We start from the raw sequence: 17,649 nt of genomic DNA on the forward strand, positions 1-17,649 counted from the left end.
TAGCAAACATGCCCAACCTTTACTCACATTCGAGAAAACACTCCCAATAAGATTGCTTGCTCCAAAATCGAAGAGGCACCGTCCTCCGAATCTCGAGAGCCAGACTCCCAACATGACTACTTTCTTAAAAATCGAAGAGATGGTAAAGGAACAGTACCATTGCTGGATAATTGGAAAGTCCCTGTGTGTCAACCTCTGTGCTTCGTGGCAACGTAGACTAGCAAACATGCCCAACCTTTACTCACATTCGAGAAAACACTCCCAACAAGATTGCTTGCTCCAAAATCGAAGAGGCACCGCCCTCCGAATCTCGAGAGCCAGACTCCCAACATGATTACTTTCTCAAAAATCGAAGAGACACTGCTCCCCGAATCTTGAGAGCCAGACCCCCAGCATGATTGCTTTCTCAAAAATCGATGAGGCATCGTTCTCCGAATCAATCGAAGAGGCGCTCGCTTTCTCAAGAGCTGGGCTGCTCAGAGACCACGAGGGCCGATCTCAGAAATCGAAGAGGCACCTACTTTTCTAGCCTTGTCAGCACCTGTCACACGCACACTCAGCTTTGCAGAAATTATGGGCATTCTGTCGAAGACCTCTGGTGAAGTAGAAAACACATGAATCTTACTGTTCAATCACCCACTTCCCACACGCAACAATAGCTCATGGGTACCACAAATAACTTTGCCAAAGTTCTCTGCCAAAGTTGAGCACGTGAAGCTTGCAACTCCCACTACATCGCTCTGACCAAGAAAGGTAAAAGAATAGCAAAGAAACAGCACTAACAAAAGTTTAGACACATAAATTTTGAAGGTCTAGCTACCATATTATTACCCACAACTGTAAAGGAACAGTACCACTGCTGGATAATTGGAAAGTCCCTGTGTGACAACCTCTGTGCTTCGTGGCAAGGTAGACTAGCAAACATGCCCAACCTTTACTCACATTCGAGAAAACACTCCCAATAAGATTGCTTGCTCCAAAATCGAAGAGGCACCGTCCTCCGAATCTCGAGAGCCAGACTCCCAACATGACTACTTTCTCAAAATCGAAGAGAGGGTAAAGGAACAATACCATTGCTGGATAATTGGAAAGTCCCTGTGTGTCAACCTTTGTGCTTCGTGGCAAGGTAGACTAGCAAACATGCCCAACCTTTACTCACATTCGAGACAACACTCCCAACAAGATTGCTTGCTCCAAAATCGAAGAGGCACCGCCCTCCGAATCTCGAGAGCCAGACTCCCAACATGATTACTTCCTCAAAAATCGAAGAGACACTGCTCTCCGAATCTCGAGAGTCATACCCCCAGCATGATTGCTTTCTCAAAAATCGAAGAGGCATCATTCTCCGAATCTCGAGAGCCAGATACCACAGACCACTTTTTCAAAGTGCTCTGACAGAGTTAAAACATGTGAAACTGGCAGCTCCCACTACCGTGCTATGACCAAGCAGGGTAAAGGAATAGCATTACTACTTGTTGTTAGGGAGACTCCTATATATGTCGACCTCCATCCCCAACGGACAGGCAGACCTGCAAAAATGCTCAACCCTTCATCATATCTGAGAGGGCACTCCCAACGAAGCCTTTCGAAATATTCAGCTTTCTTTCCCCCCGATAATACCTCTGCAAACAAGCTATACCAGAGCAAGAATATCTCATATCATCAGGGTTAAAAGCAAGAGTATCCCATATCATGCTTTTTCCCTGTCTTTTCTTTTGGCCTTGTTTTTACCTGCAAGACAAGGAGAAAGAGAGCAATCAGTCAGCACTTGGAATCAAGCTTCCAGCCAGGAACTGACTGCCTGGAACCCCTTACCTGATTACTTACCTGGCATTGCTCTCGAGTACTCATCTTCAACATCTTATGTTTCCAGGGAAGATTCCGCATCTGCTTGAGGAACAGATAGGGCAAGTGCGAAGGATACAAGGAAGCATGTGGAGACAAGCGTAACAGCACACGTGCCGATACATTCATTACTCTGTCAAAAGCAAAAGTATCCCATATCAGCAGGGTGGAACGTACTCTAGATTTGATGGACTTGTTTTGACCCTCAAATTCTTCAGTCGGCCTTATACTCTGGAGGAAACCAGAAAACCCTCCAGCTCAGTTCAAGAATAAGCCTGTGGAAAGTTACTTCTTCAAAAGCAAAAGTATCTCATATCATCTCTTCTCATTTTTCTTCTCTTTATCCTTCATGCTGCTGCAAGATGGGGAGAAGGTGAACAATCAGTCGGAGCTCTGATTGCTTACCTTGTCTGTCACCTCTTTCAGCAGACCCCCTAGCTCGGCGACTTGGGGGACTCCTACTACATGGTTTGTATCGCGCTTGACCAAGCCTGAAACTACAAGTAAGCTTCAAGTGAAATTGATACATTACCTTGTGCATCTCCACCAGTTAAAGATACCACCCCTGGATGGAGGAAGAGTACTTCCAAAGAAGATGCCACATCTACCTATGAGACAGATAAGGCAAGTCAAGACGACACCACACTCCGATACTTAGAAGTTTCGTGATTACGAGATCATTCTCCCACAATATTTCCTAATGTCATTTGTACTAAATCATTCACTTGTACTCACTAAATGAGAGCTTGAACCTATGTACTTGTGTAAACCCTTCACAATTAATGAGAACTCTTCTATTCCGTGGACGTAGCCAATCTGGGTGAACCACGTACATCTTGTGTTTGCTTTCCTATCTCTATCCATTTATATACTTATCCACACTAATGACCGGAGCAATCTAGCGAAGATCACAAAAAGCGATCGTTTTCGCTACCTAGGATCTATCTTGCAAGAGAACGGAGAATTAGATGGAGATCTCAACCATAGAATACGAGCTGGATGGAAAGAGTGCATCCGGCGTGTTGTGTGACCGTCGTAGGCCACTGAAGCTCAAGGGAAAATTTTATAGGACGGCAATAAGGCTAGCGATGTTGTATGGCACAGAATGTTGGGTGGTGAAGCATCAACACGTACACAAAATGGGTGTAGCGGAGATGAGGATGCTTCGTGGGATGTGTGGGCACACGAGAAAGGATAAGATTGGGAATGAGGATATCCGAGGTAAAGTAGGAGTAGCCGAAATTGTAGGAAATATGAGAGAAAATCGGCTCCGGTGATTTTGAACATGTGCAAAGAAGGCCGACTGACGCTCCGGTTCGAAGATGTGACTACGGGACAGAGGTTCAGAGCCGAAGGGGTAGAGGAAGACCTAGGACAACTTTGGAAGAGACTCTAAGAAAAGACTTAGAGTACTTGGATCTAACGGAGGACATGACACAAAACCGAGCGCAATGGCGTTCTAGGATTCATATAGCCGACCCCACTTAGTGGGAAAAGGCTTTGTTGTTGTTGTTGTTGTATAAATATTATATTATTGTGAAAGGCTAAAGTAATTCTACAGGATGCGCAGGTAAGTCCAGGTGAGTTTATGGTGTTGTTTGGAACAATTGAATTGTATGGCATGCTTATATTCACATAGTTAGCTCATCATTGCTACACCCCGGTGTTAGTGCTCCCGCCTCAGGCTAGGGCTAGGGCCAGCCTTCACGTGATTGTTCACCTCCGGCACCTAATGTTGGCCTTGGATCTAAGTTAGGTGCTAGCCTGTCGTACAGGTCGCATTAGGTGACTTCGACTCGTAGGTGACCCGCGCATAGCGCTAGCTTTCACGTGATCGTAGCACTAGAGTGTATATATTATTACACATAGCCTGTCGTACATGTCACATTAGGTGACTCCTGACTTGTGTGTTAGCATAGATTGATGAGCCATAGGTGCAGTCGTACAGGTCACATTAGGTGACTCCGACTGCGTGCTAGTATAGATTGTTGAGCGCATGATTATATTCATATTGTCGTTGAGATGTTCTATTGTGGCATATTCCTGAATTTATTGTTGGCATGCATTTGATTTCATAATTCTACTTAGTATGATTTTTGGAAACTATACTTGTTTTACAGCGAGGGGTTAGTATGTTCAAAAAACAAATGGATTTTATAAATCTTTATTTTTGTGCCTACTCACCCTTCTATTTTTCACCTCTCCAAGTTCTAGATAGTTGACCTACTCTATGGCACTAGAGGATTACCCGGCGATTCTGACATAGCTCCATTCTAACGTAAGAACTTATCTCTAGTTGTGTAATAAGTACTTCCCTCGTTCGACTGCTTTAACCTTGTATTATCTATGCTCTGAATATTTGCAATTTTTTGGGTGTAACCACTGTTGTGCACTCATCTTATTAGTTTATTAAGTTCTAGTTTCGGTTTTAATTTATTCACATTTTTCTTTCATCACTTGCACTTTTGGTTACATCACCTTCACGTGACGGCCAGCACACCTTAATTCTGGTCGAGGCATGTCATTTTTAGAAGAAAAAAACAATAATTAAAATGGTAAAAAAAACATTTAATAATTAAATAAAAATGAATTTGAGATCTACTACTAGATAAATACTCTTGGCATCAAATCCTCTTGATAGTACAGTAGTAGCATCTAAATGTGCAAATGTCGTGGCAGGAGTAGGATCGGTCAATTGTGTCAATTTTGGCAGCCACCACTTTGCTGCCAATCCACGTCATGCCACATTAGAATTTGACATTTCAATTGAAAAACACTATTGTAGTCCTTTTTTACTATTATTGCCATCTCTTTTGAAAATGCTCTCCCAATTGAGAGTTCCACGCTCATCTTGTCATCTCAATGTAATGAAAGATCAAATAGTCCACTAAACCAAAGACTAATATGAAACAATTAAAACTTGACGACCCATTTTCAAAAGCCAGCGTGAAATGCAGTTAGTCCTTATATTTAGTAAAGAGGACGGAGCAGGAAGAAATAGTAGTAAAAACTAAAAAGCGTGAAATTTGGCATTTACTTTACAGGGGAGAAATTACCACCATTCCATATTTACAGTTGTTCTGTTTCCATATAAAGAATAGACAACTTAATTTACATAAACTCATGCAAAAAAGGCCATCTCCTTCCTTCCACATTTGCATTCCCTGCACAGGCTATATTATATATAGTCCCCTATATATATGTATATACATATATGTATATGTCTCACTATCATCCCCCCAGAGTTTAAAACTTCCCTCCTATCTGACCACGATTTACCCCCATACCAGTAATATTCACAGAAAAAGCCGGTTTGTCAACAAGGGCTGTACAGAGGCAGTCATATTTACTTTGCCGAGGAGCCGCGGGTTTGCACAGGAGCAGGCTGTGATTTCAGAAAGTTGACCCGACGGGACTCCAAGTTCAGAATATATTGTTGGATTCGCTTCTTGTTGGCAGGAGTTAAGGAAAACGGAGGTGTTAGTGGCAGAGACGTTGCTTCTCCTGCAATAAAAGAAAGGAGAAGCATAGCCTTGGAGTACAATGCTTCAGCACTGCCTTTGTTCTCCATGTACTCGTCTACCTGGAAAAACATGGGCAGAATCTAATTGGTCAACGATTGTGCAATCTGCAAACACGGTTAGAATTGTAATTCGAAAAAGAAAGAAGGGGGCACTTGCGCAAGTAAGTTTACTTACAGCACCACTTGTGCCAACTTTGAGCGCTTTTTGGTAAATAATTTCCATGGCATCCGGCAATTCAGCAGCACCTGCTATATATATCACTTAATCAGCAGAATATAAGCAGAAAACTAAAAACTGTGATCACAGACAGCTTCTCGACAGACTAACCATCCATTTCTTGGATATGATAGGATAGCTTCTCTGCTCGATCAACAGCAACAATGAAACCTTGCTCTGCCCACATCAAAACAGATGAAGGCTGGCTAAAATCTACATTTTCTGAGGCGTTTGTTGATGAAGCTGCACCTCCCTGCAAGGATTCATTAGCTGAGCTACCTTTAGGTGATTTATCCTCTTTAGATGATGCCAGCCAAGTGCTGCAAATTTGAATAGATTTCTTCCATATGGCCAAAACAAGAAGTTGAACCGAAAACGAGTCTAGAAATAGTCCTGCATTGTACTGCAACCAAAAGTAACAATTACTTTAATACAAACCCCAAAAAAGTCAAGAGTTTTGTCCAATCATGCTAATATAATTAAGTTCTTTGATACACTCCTGTAAATAAAACATACTATGATACTGAACTAAATACATGATATCCAGTGCAACAAAATGAGACGAGCACATTCCACAATGTATAACTGTAACTGACGCACCTTTTCCTGCGACAGGTCTGCAAGAACCTGAGCATACTGATGTAAAAGATGGAGCCTAGTAGAAGGATGCAGTATAGATAGTCCTTGCACTTCTAGTAACAGTGTTGATTCACAAGATGCTGGTAATTTAGCTGATCCACTAGTTTGTGAACTTTCTGCACCCACAGAACTAGCTACCTGCTCCTCGGTTTTCACTATAACTGTTTTATCACGATCTTTCTGCTTTGAAGCACTGAGAGAAGCTCCAGTTGTGGAATGAAGTGGCAGGGAAGATTCAAGGTAATGAGAGAAAGAATTGACCATAACATAGTCCTTCTCGATGGACTCCATTGAATCAGAAACTGGACAAGCAAGGAAAACCAAAATAAATAATTCAAAAAAAGCACAAGGATAAATAGGGAATCCCAAACACAAATACAGACCTCGAAGCTGATCCTGCGACTTTGGATCTCGGGTAATAGATGAGTTGGTAGTTTGCCAGAAATGCATTTGCAATATATTGTCGGAGACAGAAGAACTAGGCTGTTCGACCGTTGATTGAAGTGGTGGAAGCACTGAAGGGTGACCAATATCCACTTGATACCTACAGATTATAATATAAGAAACTATTGTAATGACTGCATGGGTATATAGTATAAGATATCTTCCTTACTGGATATCCAACTTGTACAAAATGTCAAATGTACTATAACTAATAAATCATGCGCTTTGAAAGCTATGAAACCAAATGCTTTACCTAGAATCTCTGAGGAATTTGTGATTGAAGAACTCCGTAAATGATAGTCGCTCAACTGCAAATTGAAGTATTAATCTTTACATGGTAGCTTTGTTGAAGGGTTAAGTAAACTATTGATATTCACACGACACTAGCAGTGAACTCTCACTTTCTTGACTCTGATTATAAATTAGTTAAACTACAAGCATAACAAAAGAAAATTCTTTATATAACAATCATGACCTGGATTTAGACGTAACAGGCTTCTGCAGAGATCTACACAATCTGGATGCAATTCTTCCAAAGCACCTTCTGGAAACCTCAGCTCAGTCGATGTCAGAATATTTTGGAAAAGCTGTATACAGTATAAATCATTAAAATAAACAAGATAACACTTCCAAATCTAACATATATATAATATAAATTTCATATAGTCAGCCCTTACCTGGGTAGAATATGTGATGCAAATCCTAAAATCTTATGACCAAAAAATAAAATAAAATAAAAAAATAAATAAATATATATATATATATATATATATATATGTATGTATTAAGATTTCCACAGACCTGTAATTGATTATTCCCATCAAATGGTGGCTTCCCAGTCACCAGCTGAAACAAAATTGCTCCAACACTCCACAAATCGGCCTGCAAAGACCATAATAACAGATTAAAGATGAATAAAGAGGGCAGAGATTCCCGCAACGTTGTCAGCAATGTTAGTTTCATATTCTATCACCTTTGCATCATACTTTTGGTTCTGAATAATCTCTGGAGCCATGTACAGTGGTGAACCACATAGTGTGTCAGCCAAGCCCCCAATGAGGGATCTGCAGACAGGAACATCAAGACAATGACCAAGTGTAATATACATTTAGAAATACATGTCACCGATGTTTTATTTTCGTATATTGTCAACTGAAGTTGCTTCAGATCATTTTAAAAAATTGATCTTTAGAGCGGAGGTGGTGAAAAATTTAATAAATCTCTCTATGTACCATTGAAACAGTTCATGCCATCTCAAATTTCCACAAATTACAATATATATCTGCATCTCTCAGTAGTAGATGTTAATTTCATAAACCACAGGTTATGAATGGAAGATTTGGATAACAGAGGGAACTCAGAAGCTGATGTACAACAAAAAAAATCCTTCTTAGCATACAGTCAAGTTGAAGGCCATAAATATAGTAAAAGCTTTGGGCTAACCGATCGCATGTAATATAAGTAAACGACACAAAAATAATTTATCCTGCTTATCAGAAAGCCAAATAATTGGGATAGTGCTGAACTCGTATTGGTTGGATATGTTACCATTCCATTTGGAAACTACTGTCAAAGCATGATATCATACAAGGCTAATAAGTAAACTTTTTTACTCAGGTTGCAGCTATAAATTAAAAGACAATGTGGAATAGGGAAATGTCAAAAAGAATATAAGTCGTTTACCTTGCAAAGCCAAAATCCCCAATCTTCAAATGTGGGGTATCTTCAACTGTCGTTGACAAGAGTAAGTTCTACAATTTTGGCCAGAAATCAACAAGTCACGAACCAAGAAAAACAAAATCCAATTTTTCCAACAGTTATCAACAAAAACATCAAACGTCATAAACATACACGCTCACGAATCATGACTCGCGACAAAACAAAAAAGCCCAGTACCTGCGGTTTTAAATCCCTATGAATAAGGTGCTTTTCTTGAAGCACTTGCAGTCCTGCAGCTGTTCAGGAGAATCCAAATCAAACATGTCAAAATTCCCACTTGCAAAAAAGGAAGAAAACAACTAAACTATCAAATTAAGAACATTCCCACCAGCCTAATTAGCCTAATCATCCAAACATTATTTCCATATCTAACACAGAACACAAACCAAACTGGCCAACCATTCAGTTACCATTCAACTTTTATCCATCTAAAGAGCCCGAATTTAATCCGAAAAGCGTTGGAGGCAAACCCAATCATCTAAATCCCCCCAAAAATATGAACTTCCATTAAAAACTTGGATTAAAAGCAGAATTGATCACAGAAAAAGAAAAATACCCAATTGCCTCATAAAGTGCCTGGCAACAGTTTCTGAAACCTTCCCATGTCGGCGAATATAATCCGCCAGGTCGCCGCCGTCACAGTACTCCAGCACAAGGAAGATTCTGTCCTCGGTCTGGTAAAATCCCCAAACCACCAACATTACACATACCGGAAAAAATAAGGAAACAAAAACAAAAAAACCTCGTAAAAAAGGAAAACAACCTGGATGGCCTCGAAAAGGCGAATGATGTTGGGGTGGTTGATGGTGCTGAGAATGGATATTTCTTTGAGTACGTTGTCGCTGACTTTTGGGCTGAGCGGCTTCTTGTCGATTTCTTTGACGGCAACTTCAGTACCGAGTTGTCGGTGCCGTGAGCGCCAAACAACCGCGAAGGAACCCGACCCGACTTTGGGGCCCAGTATGTAGTCTCCGATGAGGCGGGACTGGTTGGGGTCGCCGTGATCCATGTCCGCCGCCGCCGGGGTGGTGGGTCGAAACTCTAATCGTCGTCGCTGCGGGAGAAGATCATGGGTCAATTTTTAAAATTTGGGTGTTGACTAAAGCTGTGAACTTGAGTGTGGGTTTTGGGGAAGCAGGTCGACGGTGGCGATGACGGTGGCTGTTGCGTAAGTGGGAGTGGTGGTTGTGTTTTTGTGAGGATAAGAGAGAGCAATGGTCATACCGGAATTCGGAAACAAAACCCAACGTGAGAGACTTTAATCACATTCTGTGTGTGGAAAAACGAGGCCGATTGTCAATGCTCGTTTGCCCAGGAGGGAGGGAGAGAGAGAGAGAGAGAGTCCCAAAGCAAACACTTTTGCTGAGTGAGGGATGTTGAGTGGAATGGATAGCCTAAAAATCTAGAGGAAAGAGTAGAGAATATAAAGCTAAACACAATTTTTCCTTCCTTGATACGTCTCCTTCACTGGTATGGTGGTAATCTTCTTATTTTTTATGTTTTTAATTTGATTTTGTTCTTGTTTATTTTTGCACACAAAAAGGATTTATACAAAAAAAAAAAAAAAAAACCAAACAAAAACAAGGAAATCAATGATTACAGAGTATTGGTGTAATCATATTCTCCATCCAGTTTTAGCAATCATGGCTAGATTAAAATTCATGAGATTTTAGAACCTCAAACTTCCACGTGATCATTGCCAGGTGGCCATAATCTTTCTCTTCAATCCACTGCGTTTCAGATTTAAACTCTTCATCTCATAAACATAGATTATGTATAGTTTTACGCGAGATACCTTTGTCTAAAAACCATTATTAATGATGTCTAGTCCTAATGCAAATGGGATTAGGATACTGGCCCAGATTGGAATTCCCTTGATCGTATGGCTAAAGCGATGGTAAGCGCACAGACGGAGAATGAGGGGGATTGACCAGATTGGAAAGCCCTTGATCATATGGATACACACAGAACAGGCTTTGATTGGCTGTGAACTTACTGCACAATTGCCCAAATATTAGACAAATACGAACTCAAAGGCCCACCCACAAGTGAGCGAGGCTTGAAAACGAACTTCCAAGTTTGGTTTTCTGTTGTGTACCCGACTTAGGATTATGGTATCAAAGTACTTATTTTATGAGAAGAAGAAAAGAAAATAGAACAAGTTGTAAATCATTAGAGCATCTTCAATGGTGCCCTAAAAACAGTCTCTACCATCATATGTCTTTAAATTTAAGGACTTGGTGGTTTCTAAGGGGCGGAGCTCCAGTCCCTACAATAGAGGGACTTCTTGCAACCCTAAAATTTTTCACAATTGAGGACTATATAAGGACAACCATGTTGGAGCCCATTGGGATTTTGAGTGGGAAATAAGGCCCACCCACGTGAAAGCTTACATGTAACTCTTGAGCTACTTTCTCCAACCGCGCGGCTGCCCTACTAATCGCCAGATAGCTACTGAAATTTTTTTTTTCTATTGCAAATCAATGTCTAAATTTGCTCTGGGATTTTTATTATATAAACCTCAAATTTAGGGTATATACTATAGAGACTTTTGCATTGGAGATACTATTCTTTTAGGGCACAATGATTCTTTTTAAGTTCATAAATAAGTCCTTAAAGGTAACGGTGGAAGTCCCTAAATAAGGACTCCCATTGAAGATGCTCTTAGTGACAACTTGTGTAGGATTCTTCATGTCCAAATGAATTTGCATGTCAAACATATCACCTATAATGTATTTTAACTTTTTTACACAGCGATGCATTGAGTGCAATTTGAGTTGGTTCAACTCAAAACCAACATAAATTTCAACCCAATCTTTTTGGAACAATCTTTAATAAAAATGCAAGTGAATCCTGAAAAAAAACACTTAAAGTGCTTCTTACAGAAAGCACATAACTGATGCTTTTTGCAGGAAGCATTTTAATTGCTTTTGGAACCTAGAAATATTCTCTAAAAACAATTTCAGTCATTTTAAAAACTCTTCCAAACGAGCTTTTAAGTGGAAATTGGCTAATCCTAATCAACCCCAATCCAATTTTTTTTTTAGTGCGGTTGGGTTGATGCTTTACCCTCTTAAACCGGACCCACTCATATTTAACTCATTTTATTGGGAAAAATCATAAATTGTCACATCCCGGACTCGACTCCACCGTAGCACAATTTTGTCCACTTTGGGCCCCGACCACGCCCTCACGATTCTGTTTCTGAGAACTCAGACGAGAACTTCCCAATGGGTCACTCATCCTGAGATTGCTCTCACTGCAATCTCGCTTAACTTCGGAGTTCCTAAGGAATCTGAAGTCAGTGAGCTCCTAAAAGGGCTCATGCTAGGTAGAGATGAGAATATACATATAAGACTTACAGGATCCACTCCCCTAGACGATGTGGGATGTTACAATCCACCCCCCCTTAGGGGCCCAACATCCTCGTTGGCACACTTCCCGCCAAAGATTGGTTCTGATACCAAATTGTCACAACTCAGCCCAGGCCCCACCACATCCCGAGCTCGACTCCGCCTTAGCACGATATTGTCCACTTTGGGCCTCAACCACTCCCTCACTGTTTTGTTTCTGGGAACTCACACAAGAACTTTCTAGTGGGTCACCCATCCTGGGATTTCTCTCGCTGCAATCTCGCTTAACTTCAGATTTCCTAAGAAATTCGAAGCCAATGAGCTTCCAAAATGCCTCATGCTAGGTAGAGATGGGAATATACATATAGAGTGTGAGGTACAAATATCAAAAGTCCTCACAAATTAGGCACCCATTGTCACAGCCCGTCCCGAATATTTAATTTTTGATGATGTGAAATGACAGTTTTACCCTTGAACGTTTCGTGATGTTATGTGTTTTGGTTCCAATTTGAATGCTAGGGTTATAGTAAGAACTAACCTTAGCTTAAATTTGGAAATTTGGAACTTGGATTAAAGGTTAGTGTGTAAATGGTTTGGTTGACTTGGTAAGGACCACACCCACCTACCTTCTCTTTCTTCTCCCCCGTACACTCTCATCTCTCTCGGACTCTCTCTCTCTCTCTCTTCTTCCTCCTACGGACCAAGCTCGAGGTGAGCTTCCCAATCACAGATCGAAGATTCTAAAGGCACCATTGCATTCCTCATGCCATTTTGAGTTGGTTGGTACCCATTTCAGGTAAGGATTCCTTCGAAATCTAGAGAACCCGAAACTCATTTTTTATGCATTATTCATGTGGACGTAAAACCTTGTGTTTCAAAGGATTACAAGCTCACAGAGAGCTTTAGGAGGTCCTAAGGAAGCTCGGGGTAGTTCGTTGGAAGAGTTTGGACGTCGGAGGGTCGAGATCGAAGGTTTTCAAAGTTGACCGGAATATCAAGTTTTCTCAGGTAAATTCTAGTGGATTTCAAGGCTTAAAAATAGTATAACGTGATTCTTCATGTTGTTAGCTTTCCAATGGTTCAAATTTCATGAAAAATGGTGCAAAAATGAAGAAGTTAGGACGATTTTAATATTTTTCCAGAAACCGGCGACCGGCGAATCGCAGGATAAGACATAGAATATTCCGTCAGTTTTGACGGAATACGCTGACGCCGTCAGTTAGTTTGGACGGTTACCGTTGGGTTTAACGGAATATTCCTAACGGTAGTTAGGGAATCCGTCAGGATTCCCTGCTCGTGGCCGCGCGTCTTCCCGTGCACTCGCGTGATGGGTCCAAAAATTAATCTAAAAATTTGGGGATGATCCTGAGGTTGTGTAGGTCACTGTGGTATATGAATATACCCATTTTGAGCTATGTATGAGAAGTTATTAGCTAATTTTGCCTACGTGCTTTAAAATAATGTTTTTATAGTTAATTTGCATATAGGTGAGACTTATCCTGAGGACGAGCGTATCCAAGGGCGACTCGGGGGTTACGACCCTTCAACTTATCAGTGAGTGGGCTTTTGATTTTCAATATATATTATATACTTGATATTTTCCCAGAAATATGTGTTTAAATAATAATATGACATAAATGCCATGCATATAAGTTTATAATTCATACATGATTTGGTATGTAGTACTTTATATATATATATATATATGTGTGTGTGTGTGTGTGTGTGTGTGTGTGTGTGGTGTTGTGGACTCTCAGGTAAGCTCAGGTAAGTTGTGTTTGGTTATGTGAATCATCGATGATGCGATATATGATTGAATAATGTTAAGCTCATAAAATTGTACTTAGGGTGATTGTGATTTAGCCATAGATATGGCACATGCCAGTTTATTATGTCACCTCCCGCACCATATGCTCATATTGGATCCAATGTAGGTGCATAGTCTTGTTGTACATACCTTATTTATGGTTCCGACTCGTAGGTGAGTAGCGATTTATCGCCGAGCTATTATGTGAGAGTAGTATTGAGCATGATTGTATTACACCCATTATTGTCGTATACACCTTTTTGTTTGGTTCTGACTCTTGTGCAGTATATTGTCGTATAGGTCATAGTAGTGACTCCGGCTATAATGACTTTTAGAGTTATGAATTCGGCCGTACAGACTACCATAGGGGTTTCGGCTCACATGTTATATTTCTATGAAATTATTCTTACCTGAATTGCGTACTCTATTATATCTTGACATGGCATATATATGAATATGATTATGTGAAGCATGAATTAAATTGATATGATTTCATATATATTTATGTATGTTGATGCACAAAATCAGTAAGGACTTTAGTACAACAGAAAGTGTTAAGTTTGTGACCTTCGCTAGATTGCTTCGGTCACTAGTATGGATAAGTATGTAAATGGATGGAGACAAGGAAGCAAACATAAGATATACGTGGTTCACCCAGATTGGCTACGTCCACGGAGTAGAAGAGTTCTCACTAATTGTGAAGGGTTTACACAAGTACATAGGTTCAAGCTCTCATTTAGTGAGTACAATTGAATGATTTAGTACAAATGACATTAGGAAATATTGTGAGAGAATGATCTCTATTTATAGAAGAGAGTTTCTAGTTTCATTCTGATATTGACACGTGTCGTGTTGTGATTGGCTTCTGATGTTGACACATGTCGCGCTATGATTGGCTTCTAATGTCGACACGTGTCGCGCTGTGATTGGCCTCCTGGTTGGAGGGAAACTCTTATGGGACCTTGATGGTATAACGTTGACCGGTGCTCAGTAGTTTCAGGATTGGTCAAGTATGGTACAAGCAGTGCTCCCCTAAGTTCCCGAGTGAGGGAAGCTCCTCGGTTGGGGACTCGCAAGATCCAAGCTATTGAGTAATCACGAAACTTCTAAGTACCGAAGTGTGGTATCATTTTCACTTGCCTTATGTGTCTCATACGTATATGTGGCATCTTCTTTGGAAGTACTTTTCCTCCATCCAGGGGTGTTATCTTTAACCAATGAAGATGCACAAGGTAAGGTATCAATTTTACTTGAAGCTTACTTGTAGTTTCGGGCTTGGTCAAGTGCAATACAAAACTCTATAGTAGGAGTCCCCCAAGTCGCCAAGCTAGGAGATTTGCCGAAAGAGGTAACAGACAAGGTAAGCAATCAGACTTCCAAGCAAGCAACCTGGATCGAAAGTTCAACTTCGGCTTCCAGTTGATTGTTCTCATTCTCCTTGTGTCGTAAACAGCAACAAGGATAAGGAGAAGCAAATGGAGAAGAGATGATATGAGATACTTTTTCTTTTGAAGAAGTAAATTTCACAGGCTTATTCTTGAACTGAGCTGGAGGGTTTTCTGGTTTCCTCCAACGTATAAGGCCAACTCAAGAATTTGAGGGTCAAAACAAGTCCATCAAATCAAGAGTGCATTCGACCTTGATGATATGGGATATTTTTGTTGTTGACGAAGTAATAGATGAATCGACATGTGTTCTGTTGCGTTTGTCTCCACATGCTTCCTTGTATCCTTCTCACTTGCCCTATCCGTTCCTCAGGCAGATGTGGTATCTTTTCTACAAGCATAAGATGTTGAAGACGAGTACTCGAGAACAATGCTAGGTAAGTGATCAGGCAAGGGGTTCCAGACAGTCAGTTCCTGACTGGAAGCTTGATTCCAAGTGCTGACTCATTGCTTTCTTTCTCCTTGTCTTGCAGGTAAGAACAAGGGCAAAGGAAAAGACAGGGAAAAAGCATGACATGGGATACTCTTGCTTTTGACCCTGATGATATGAGATACTTTTGCTTTGGTGTGGTTGGTTTGCATAGGTATTATTGGGGGGGAAGAAAGCTGAGTATTTCGAGAGGCTTCGTTGGGAGTGCCCTCTCAGATATGAGGAAGGGTTAAGCATTTTTGCAGGTCTGCCTGTCCGTGGAGGATGAAGGTCGACATATATAGGAGTCTCTCTAACAACAAGTAGTAATGATATTCATTTACCCTTCTTGGTCGTAGCAATGTAGTGGGAGTTGCAAGCTTCACATGTTTTAACTTTGTCAGAGCACTTTGAAAAAGTGGTATGTGGTATCTAGAAAGCTGATGTTGCGTGTGAAGATTGCAGACAAGCTTTATCCAAGGAAATCTGGCTCTCAAAGTTAGAAGAGCGATGCCTCTTTGGTTTTCGAACAAGCAATCATGTCGGGGATCTGGCTCTCGAGATTCGGAGAGCGGTGCCTCTTCGATTTTTTGAGAAAGCAATCATGTTGAGAGTCTGGCTCTTGAGATTTGGAGAGCGGTGCCTCTTCGATTTTTGAGAAAGTAATCTTGTTGGGAGTCTGGCTCTCGAGATTCGGAGGGTGGTGCCTCTTCGATTTTTGAGCAAGTAATAATGCTATTCCTTTACCCTTCTTGTTCATAGCAATGTGGGTGAAGCTTTTGTGGTGGGGGAAGCTTTTGTAAGTGAAGCTTTTGTGGTGGGTGAAGCTTTTATTGGTGAAGCTTTTGTAGCTGAAGCTTTTGTGGTGGGTGAAGCTTTTTTAGGTGAAGCTTTTCTGGTGGGTGAAGCTTTTATGGGTGAAGCTATTGTGGGTGAAGCTTTTGTAGGTGAAGCTTTGGAATTGAAGCTTTGTAGGTGAAGCTTTGGAATTGAAGCTTTGTAGGTGAAGCTTTGGAGTTGAAGCTTTTGTTGGGTACCATGAATTGGTTTTGCTTCACACTATCTTGATCAAGATAGTGTGAAGCTTTTGAGAATTTGTAGTTGTCCTCCATTGATGAAGCTTTTATTGGTGAAGCTTTGTTGGGTACCACGAATTGATTTTGTTTCATACTATCTTGATCAAGATAGTGTGAAGCTTTTGAGAATTTATAGTTGTCCTCTATTGATGAAGCTTTGTTGAATTTCCCTTTTTTTTTCTTTTTTTTTTCTTCTGGGAAACTAGAAATTTGAAAATGTGGGAGAGACAACATATACAAATTTTTCTTCCACACTGTTGAGCAAGAGATTGTGATGGAAGCCACACCTTGTAGTAGTCGAAGGTTTGGATGAACCATATAAATTGAATTTGCTTCGAACAGTCTCGAATTTGCCTCGAAGGTTTGAGAATTGTAGTTGCGCTTCATTAATGAAGCTTTTGTTGGCACCATAAATTGGTTTTGCTTCACACTGTCTTGATCAAGAGTGTGTGAAGCTTTTGAGAATTGTGGTTGCCCTCCATTGATGAAGCTCTTGTTGGCATTATAAATTGGTTTTGCTTCACACTGTCTTGATCAAGAGTGTGTGAAGCTTTTGAGAATTATGGATGAACTCCTTTGATGAAGCTTTTGTTGGCACCATAAATTGGTTTTGCTTCACACTGTCTTGATCAAGAGTGTGTGAAGCTTTTGAGAATTGTAGTTTGCCCTCCATTGATGAAGCTCTTGTTGGCACCATAAATTGGTTTTGCTTCACACTGTCTTGATCAAGAGTGTGTTAAGCTTTTGAGAATTGTGGTTGAACTCCTTTAATGAAGCTTTTGTTGGCACCATAAATTGGTTTTGCTTCACACTGTCTTGATCAAGAGTGTGTGAAGCTTTTGAGAATTGTGGTTACCCTCTATTGATGAAGTTCTTGTTGGCACCATAAATTGGTTTTGCTTCACACTGTCTTGATCAAGAGTGTATGAAGCTTTTGAGAATTGTGGTTACCCTCCATTGATGAAGCTCTTATTGGCACTATAAATTGATTTTGCTTCACACTGTCCTGATCAAGAGTGTGAAGTTTTTGAGAATTATGGTTAAACTCCTTTGATGAAGCTTTTGTTGGCACCATAAATTGGTTTTGCTTCACATTGTCTTAATCAAGATTGTGTGAAGCTTTTGAGAATTGTGGTTGCCCTCCATTGATGAAGCTCTTGTTGGCACTATAA

General features: G+C 40.6%; 1 protein-coding gene across 2 annotated transcripts; it reads right to left on the bottom strand.

Moving 5' to 3' along the window:
- Positions 1-4,849: 4,849 nt before the first annotated feature.
- Positions 4,850-9,910, bottom strand: LOC103422268 (serine/threonine-protein kinase ATG1a-like). Of its 2 annotated transcripts, none has more exons than XM_008360337.4 (13): positions 9,151-9,910; positions 8,944-9,061; positions 8,565-8,623; positions 8,352-8,419; positions 7,642-7,732; positions 7,470-7,550; positions 7,144-7,255; positions 6,922-6,976; positions 6,608-6,768; positions 6,186-6,526; positions 5,697-5,988; positions 5,544-5,614; positions 4,850-5,428 (listed from the first exon to the last, which is right to left on the bottom strand). In XM_008360337.4, the coding sequence occupies exons 1-13, from the start codon at positions 9,394-9,396 to the stop codon at positions 5,192-5,194; spliced, it is 1,932 nt and encodes a 643-aa protein (XP_008358559.2). In that variant the 5' UTR covers positions 9,397-9,910; the 3' UTR covers positions 4,850-5,191. The 2 variants fall into 2 exon arrangements, with proteins under 2 accessions (XP_008358559.2, XP_017187945.2); XM_017332456.3 differs by having other exon boundaries at positions 5,544-5,617.
- Between the last annotated feature and the right edge of the window lie 7,739 nt (positions 9,911-17,649).

This window comes from Malus domestica, chromosome 01 (genome assembly GCF_042453785.1).
Source record: "Malus domestica chromosome 01, GDT2T_hap1".
NCBI classification, from domain to species: Eukaryota; Viridiplantae; Streptophyta; class Magnoliopsida; order Rosales; family Rosaceae; genus Malus; species Malus domestica.

Excerpts from the sequence above, each read along its gene's own strand:
- LOC103422268 (XM_017332456.3), bottom strand. The coding sequence starts at position 9,396 with ATGGATCACGGCGACCCCAACCAGTCCCGCCTCATCGGAGACTACATA. Across the intron at positions 6,977-7,143 it reads CCTGTTACGTCTAAATCCAG|TTGAGCGACTATCATTTACG; the intron begins GTCATGATTGTT and ends TTCAATTTGCAG. Across the intron at positions 6,769-6,921 it reads AAATTCCTCAGAGATTCTAG|GTATCAAGTGGATATTGGTC; the intron begins GTAAAGCATTTG and ends TATAATCTGTAG.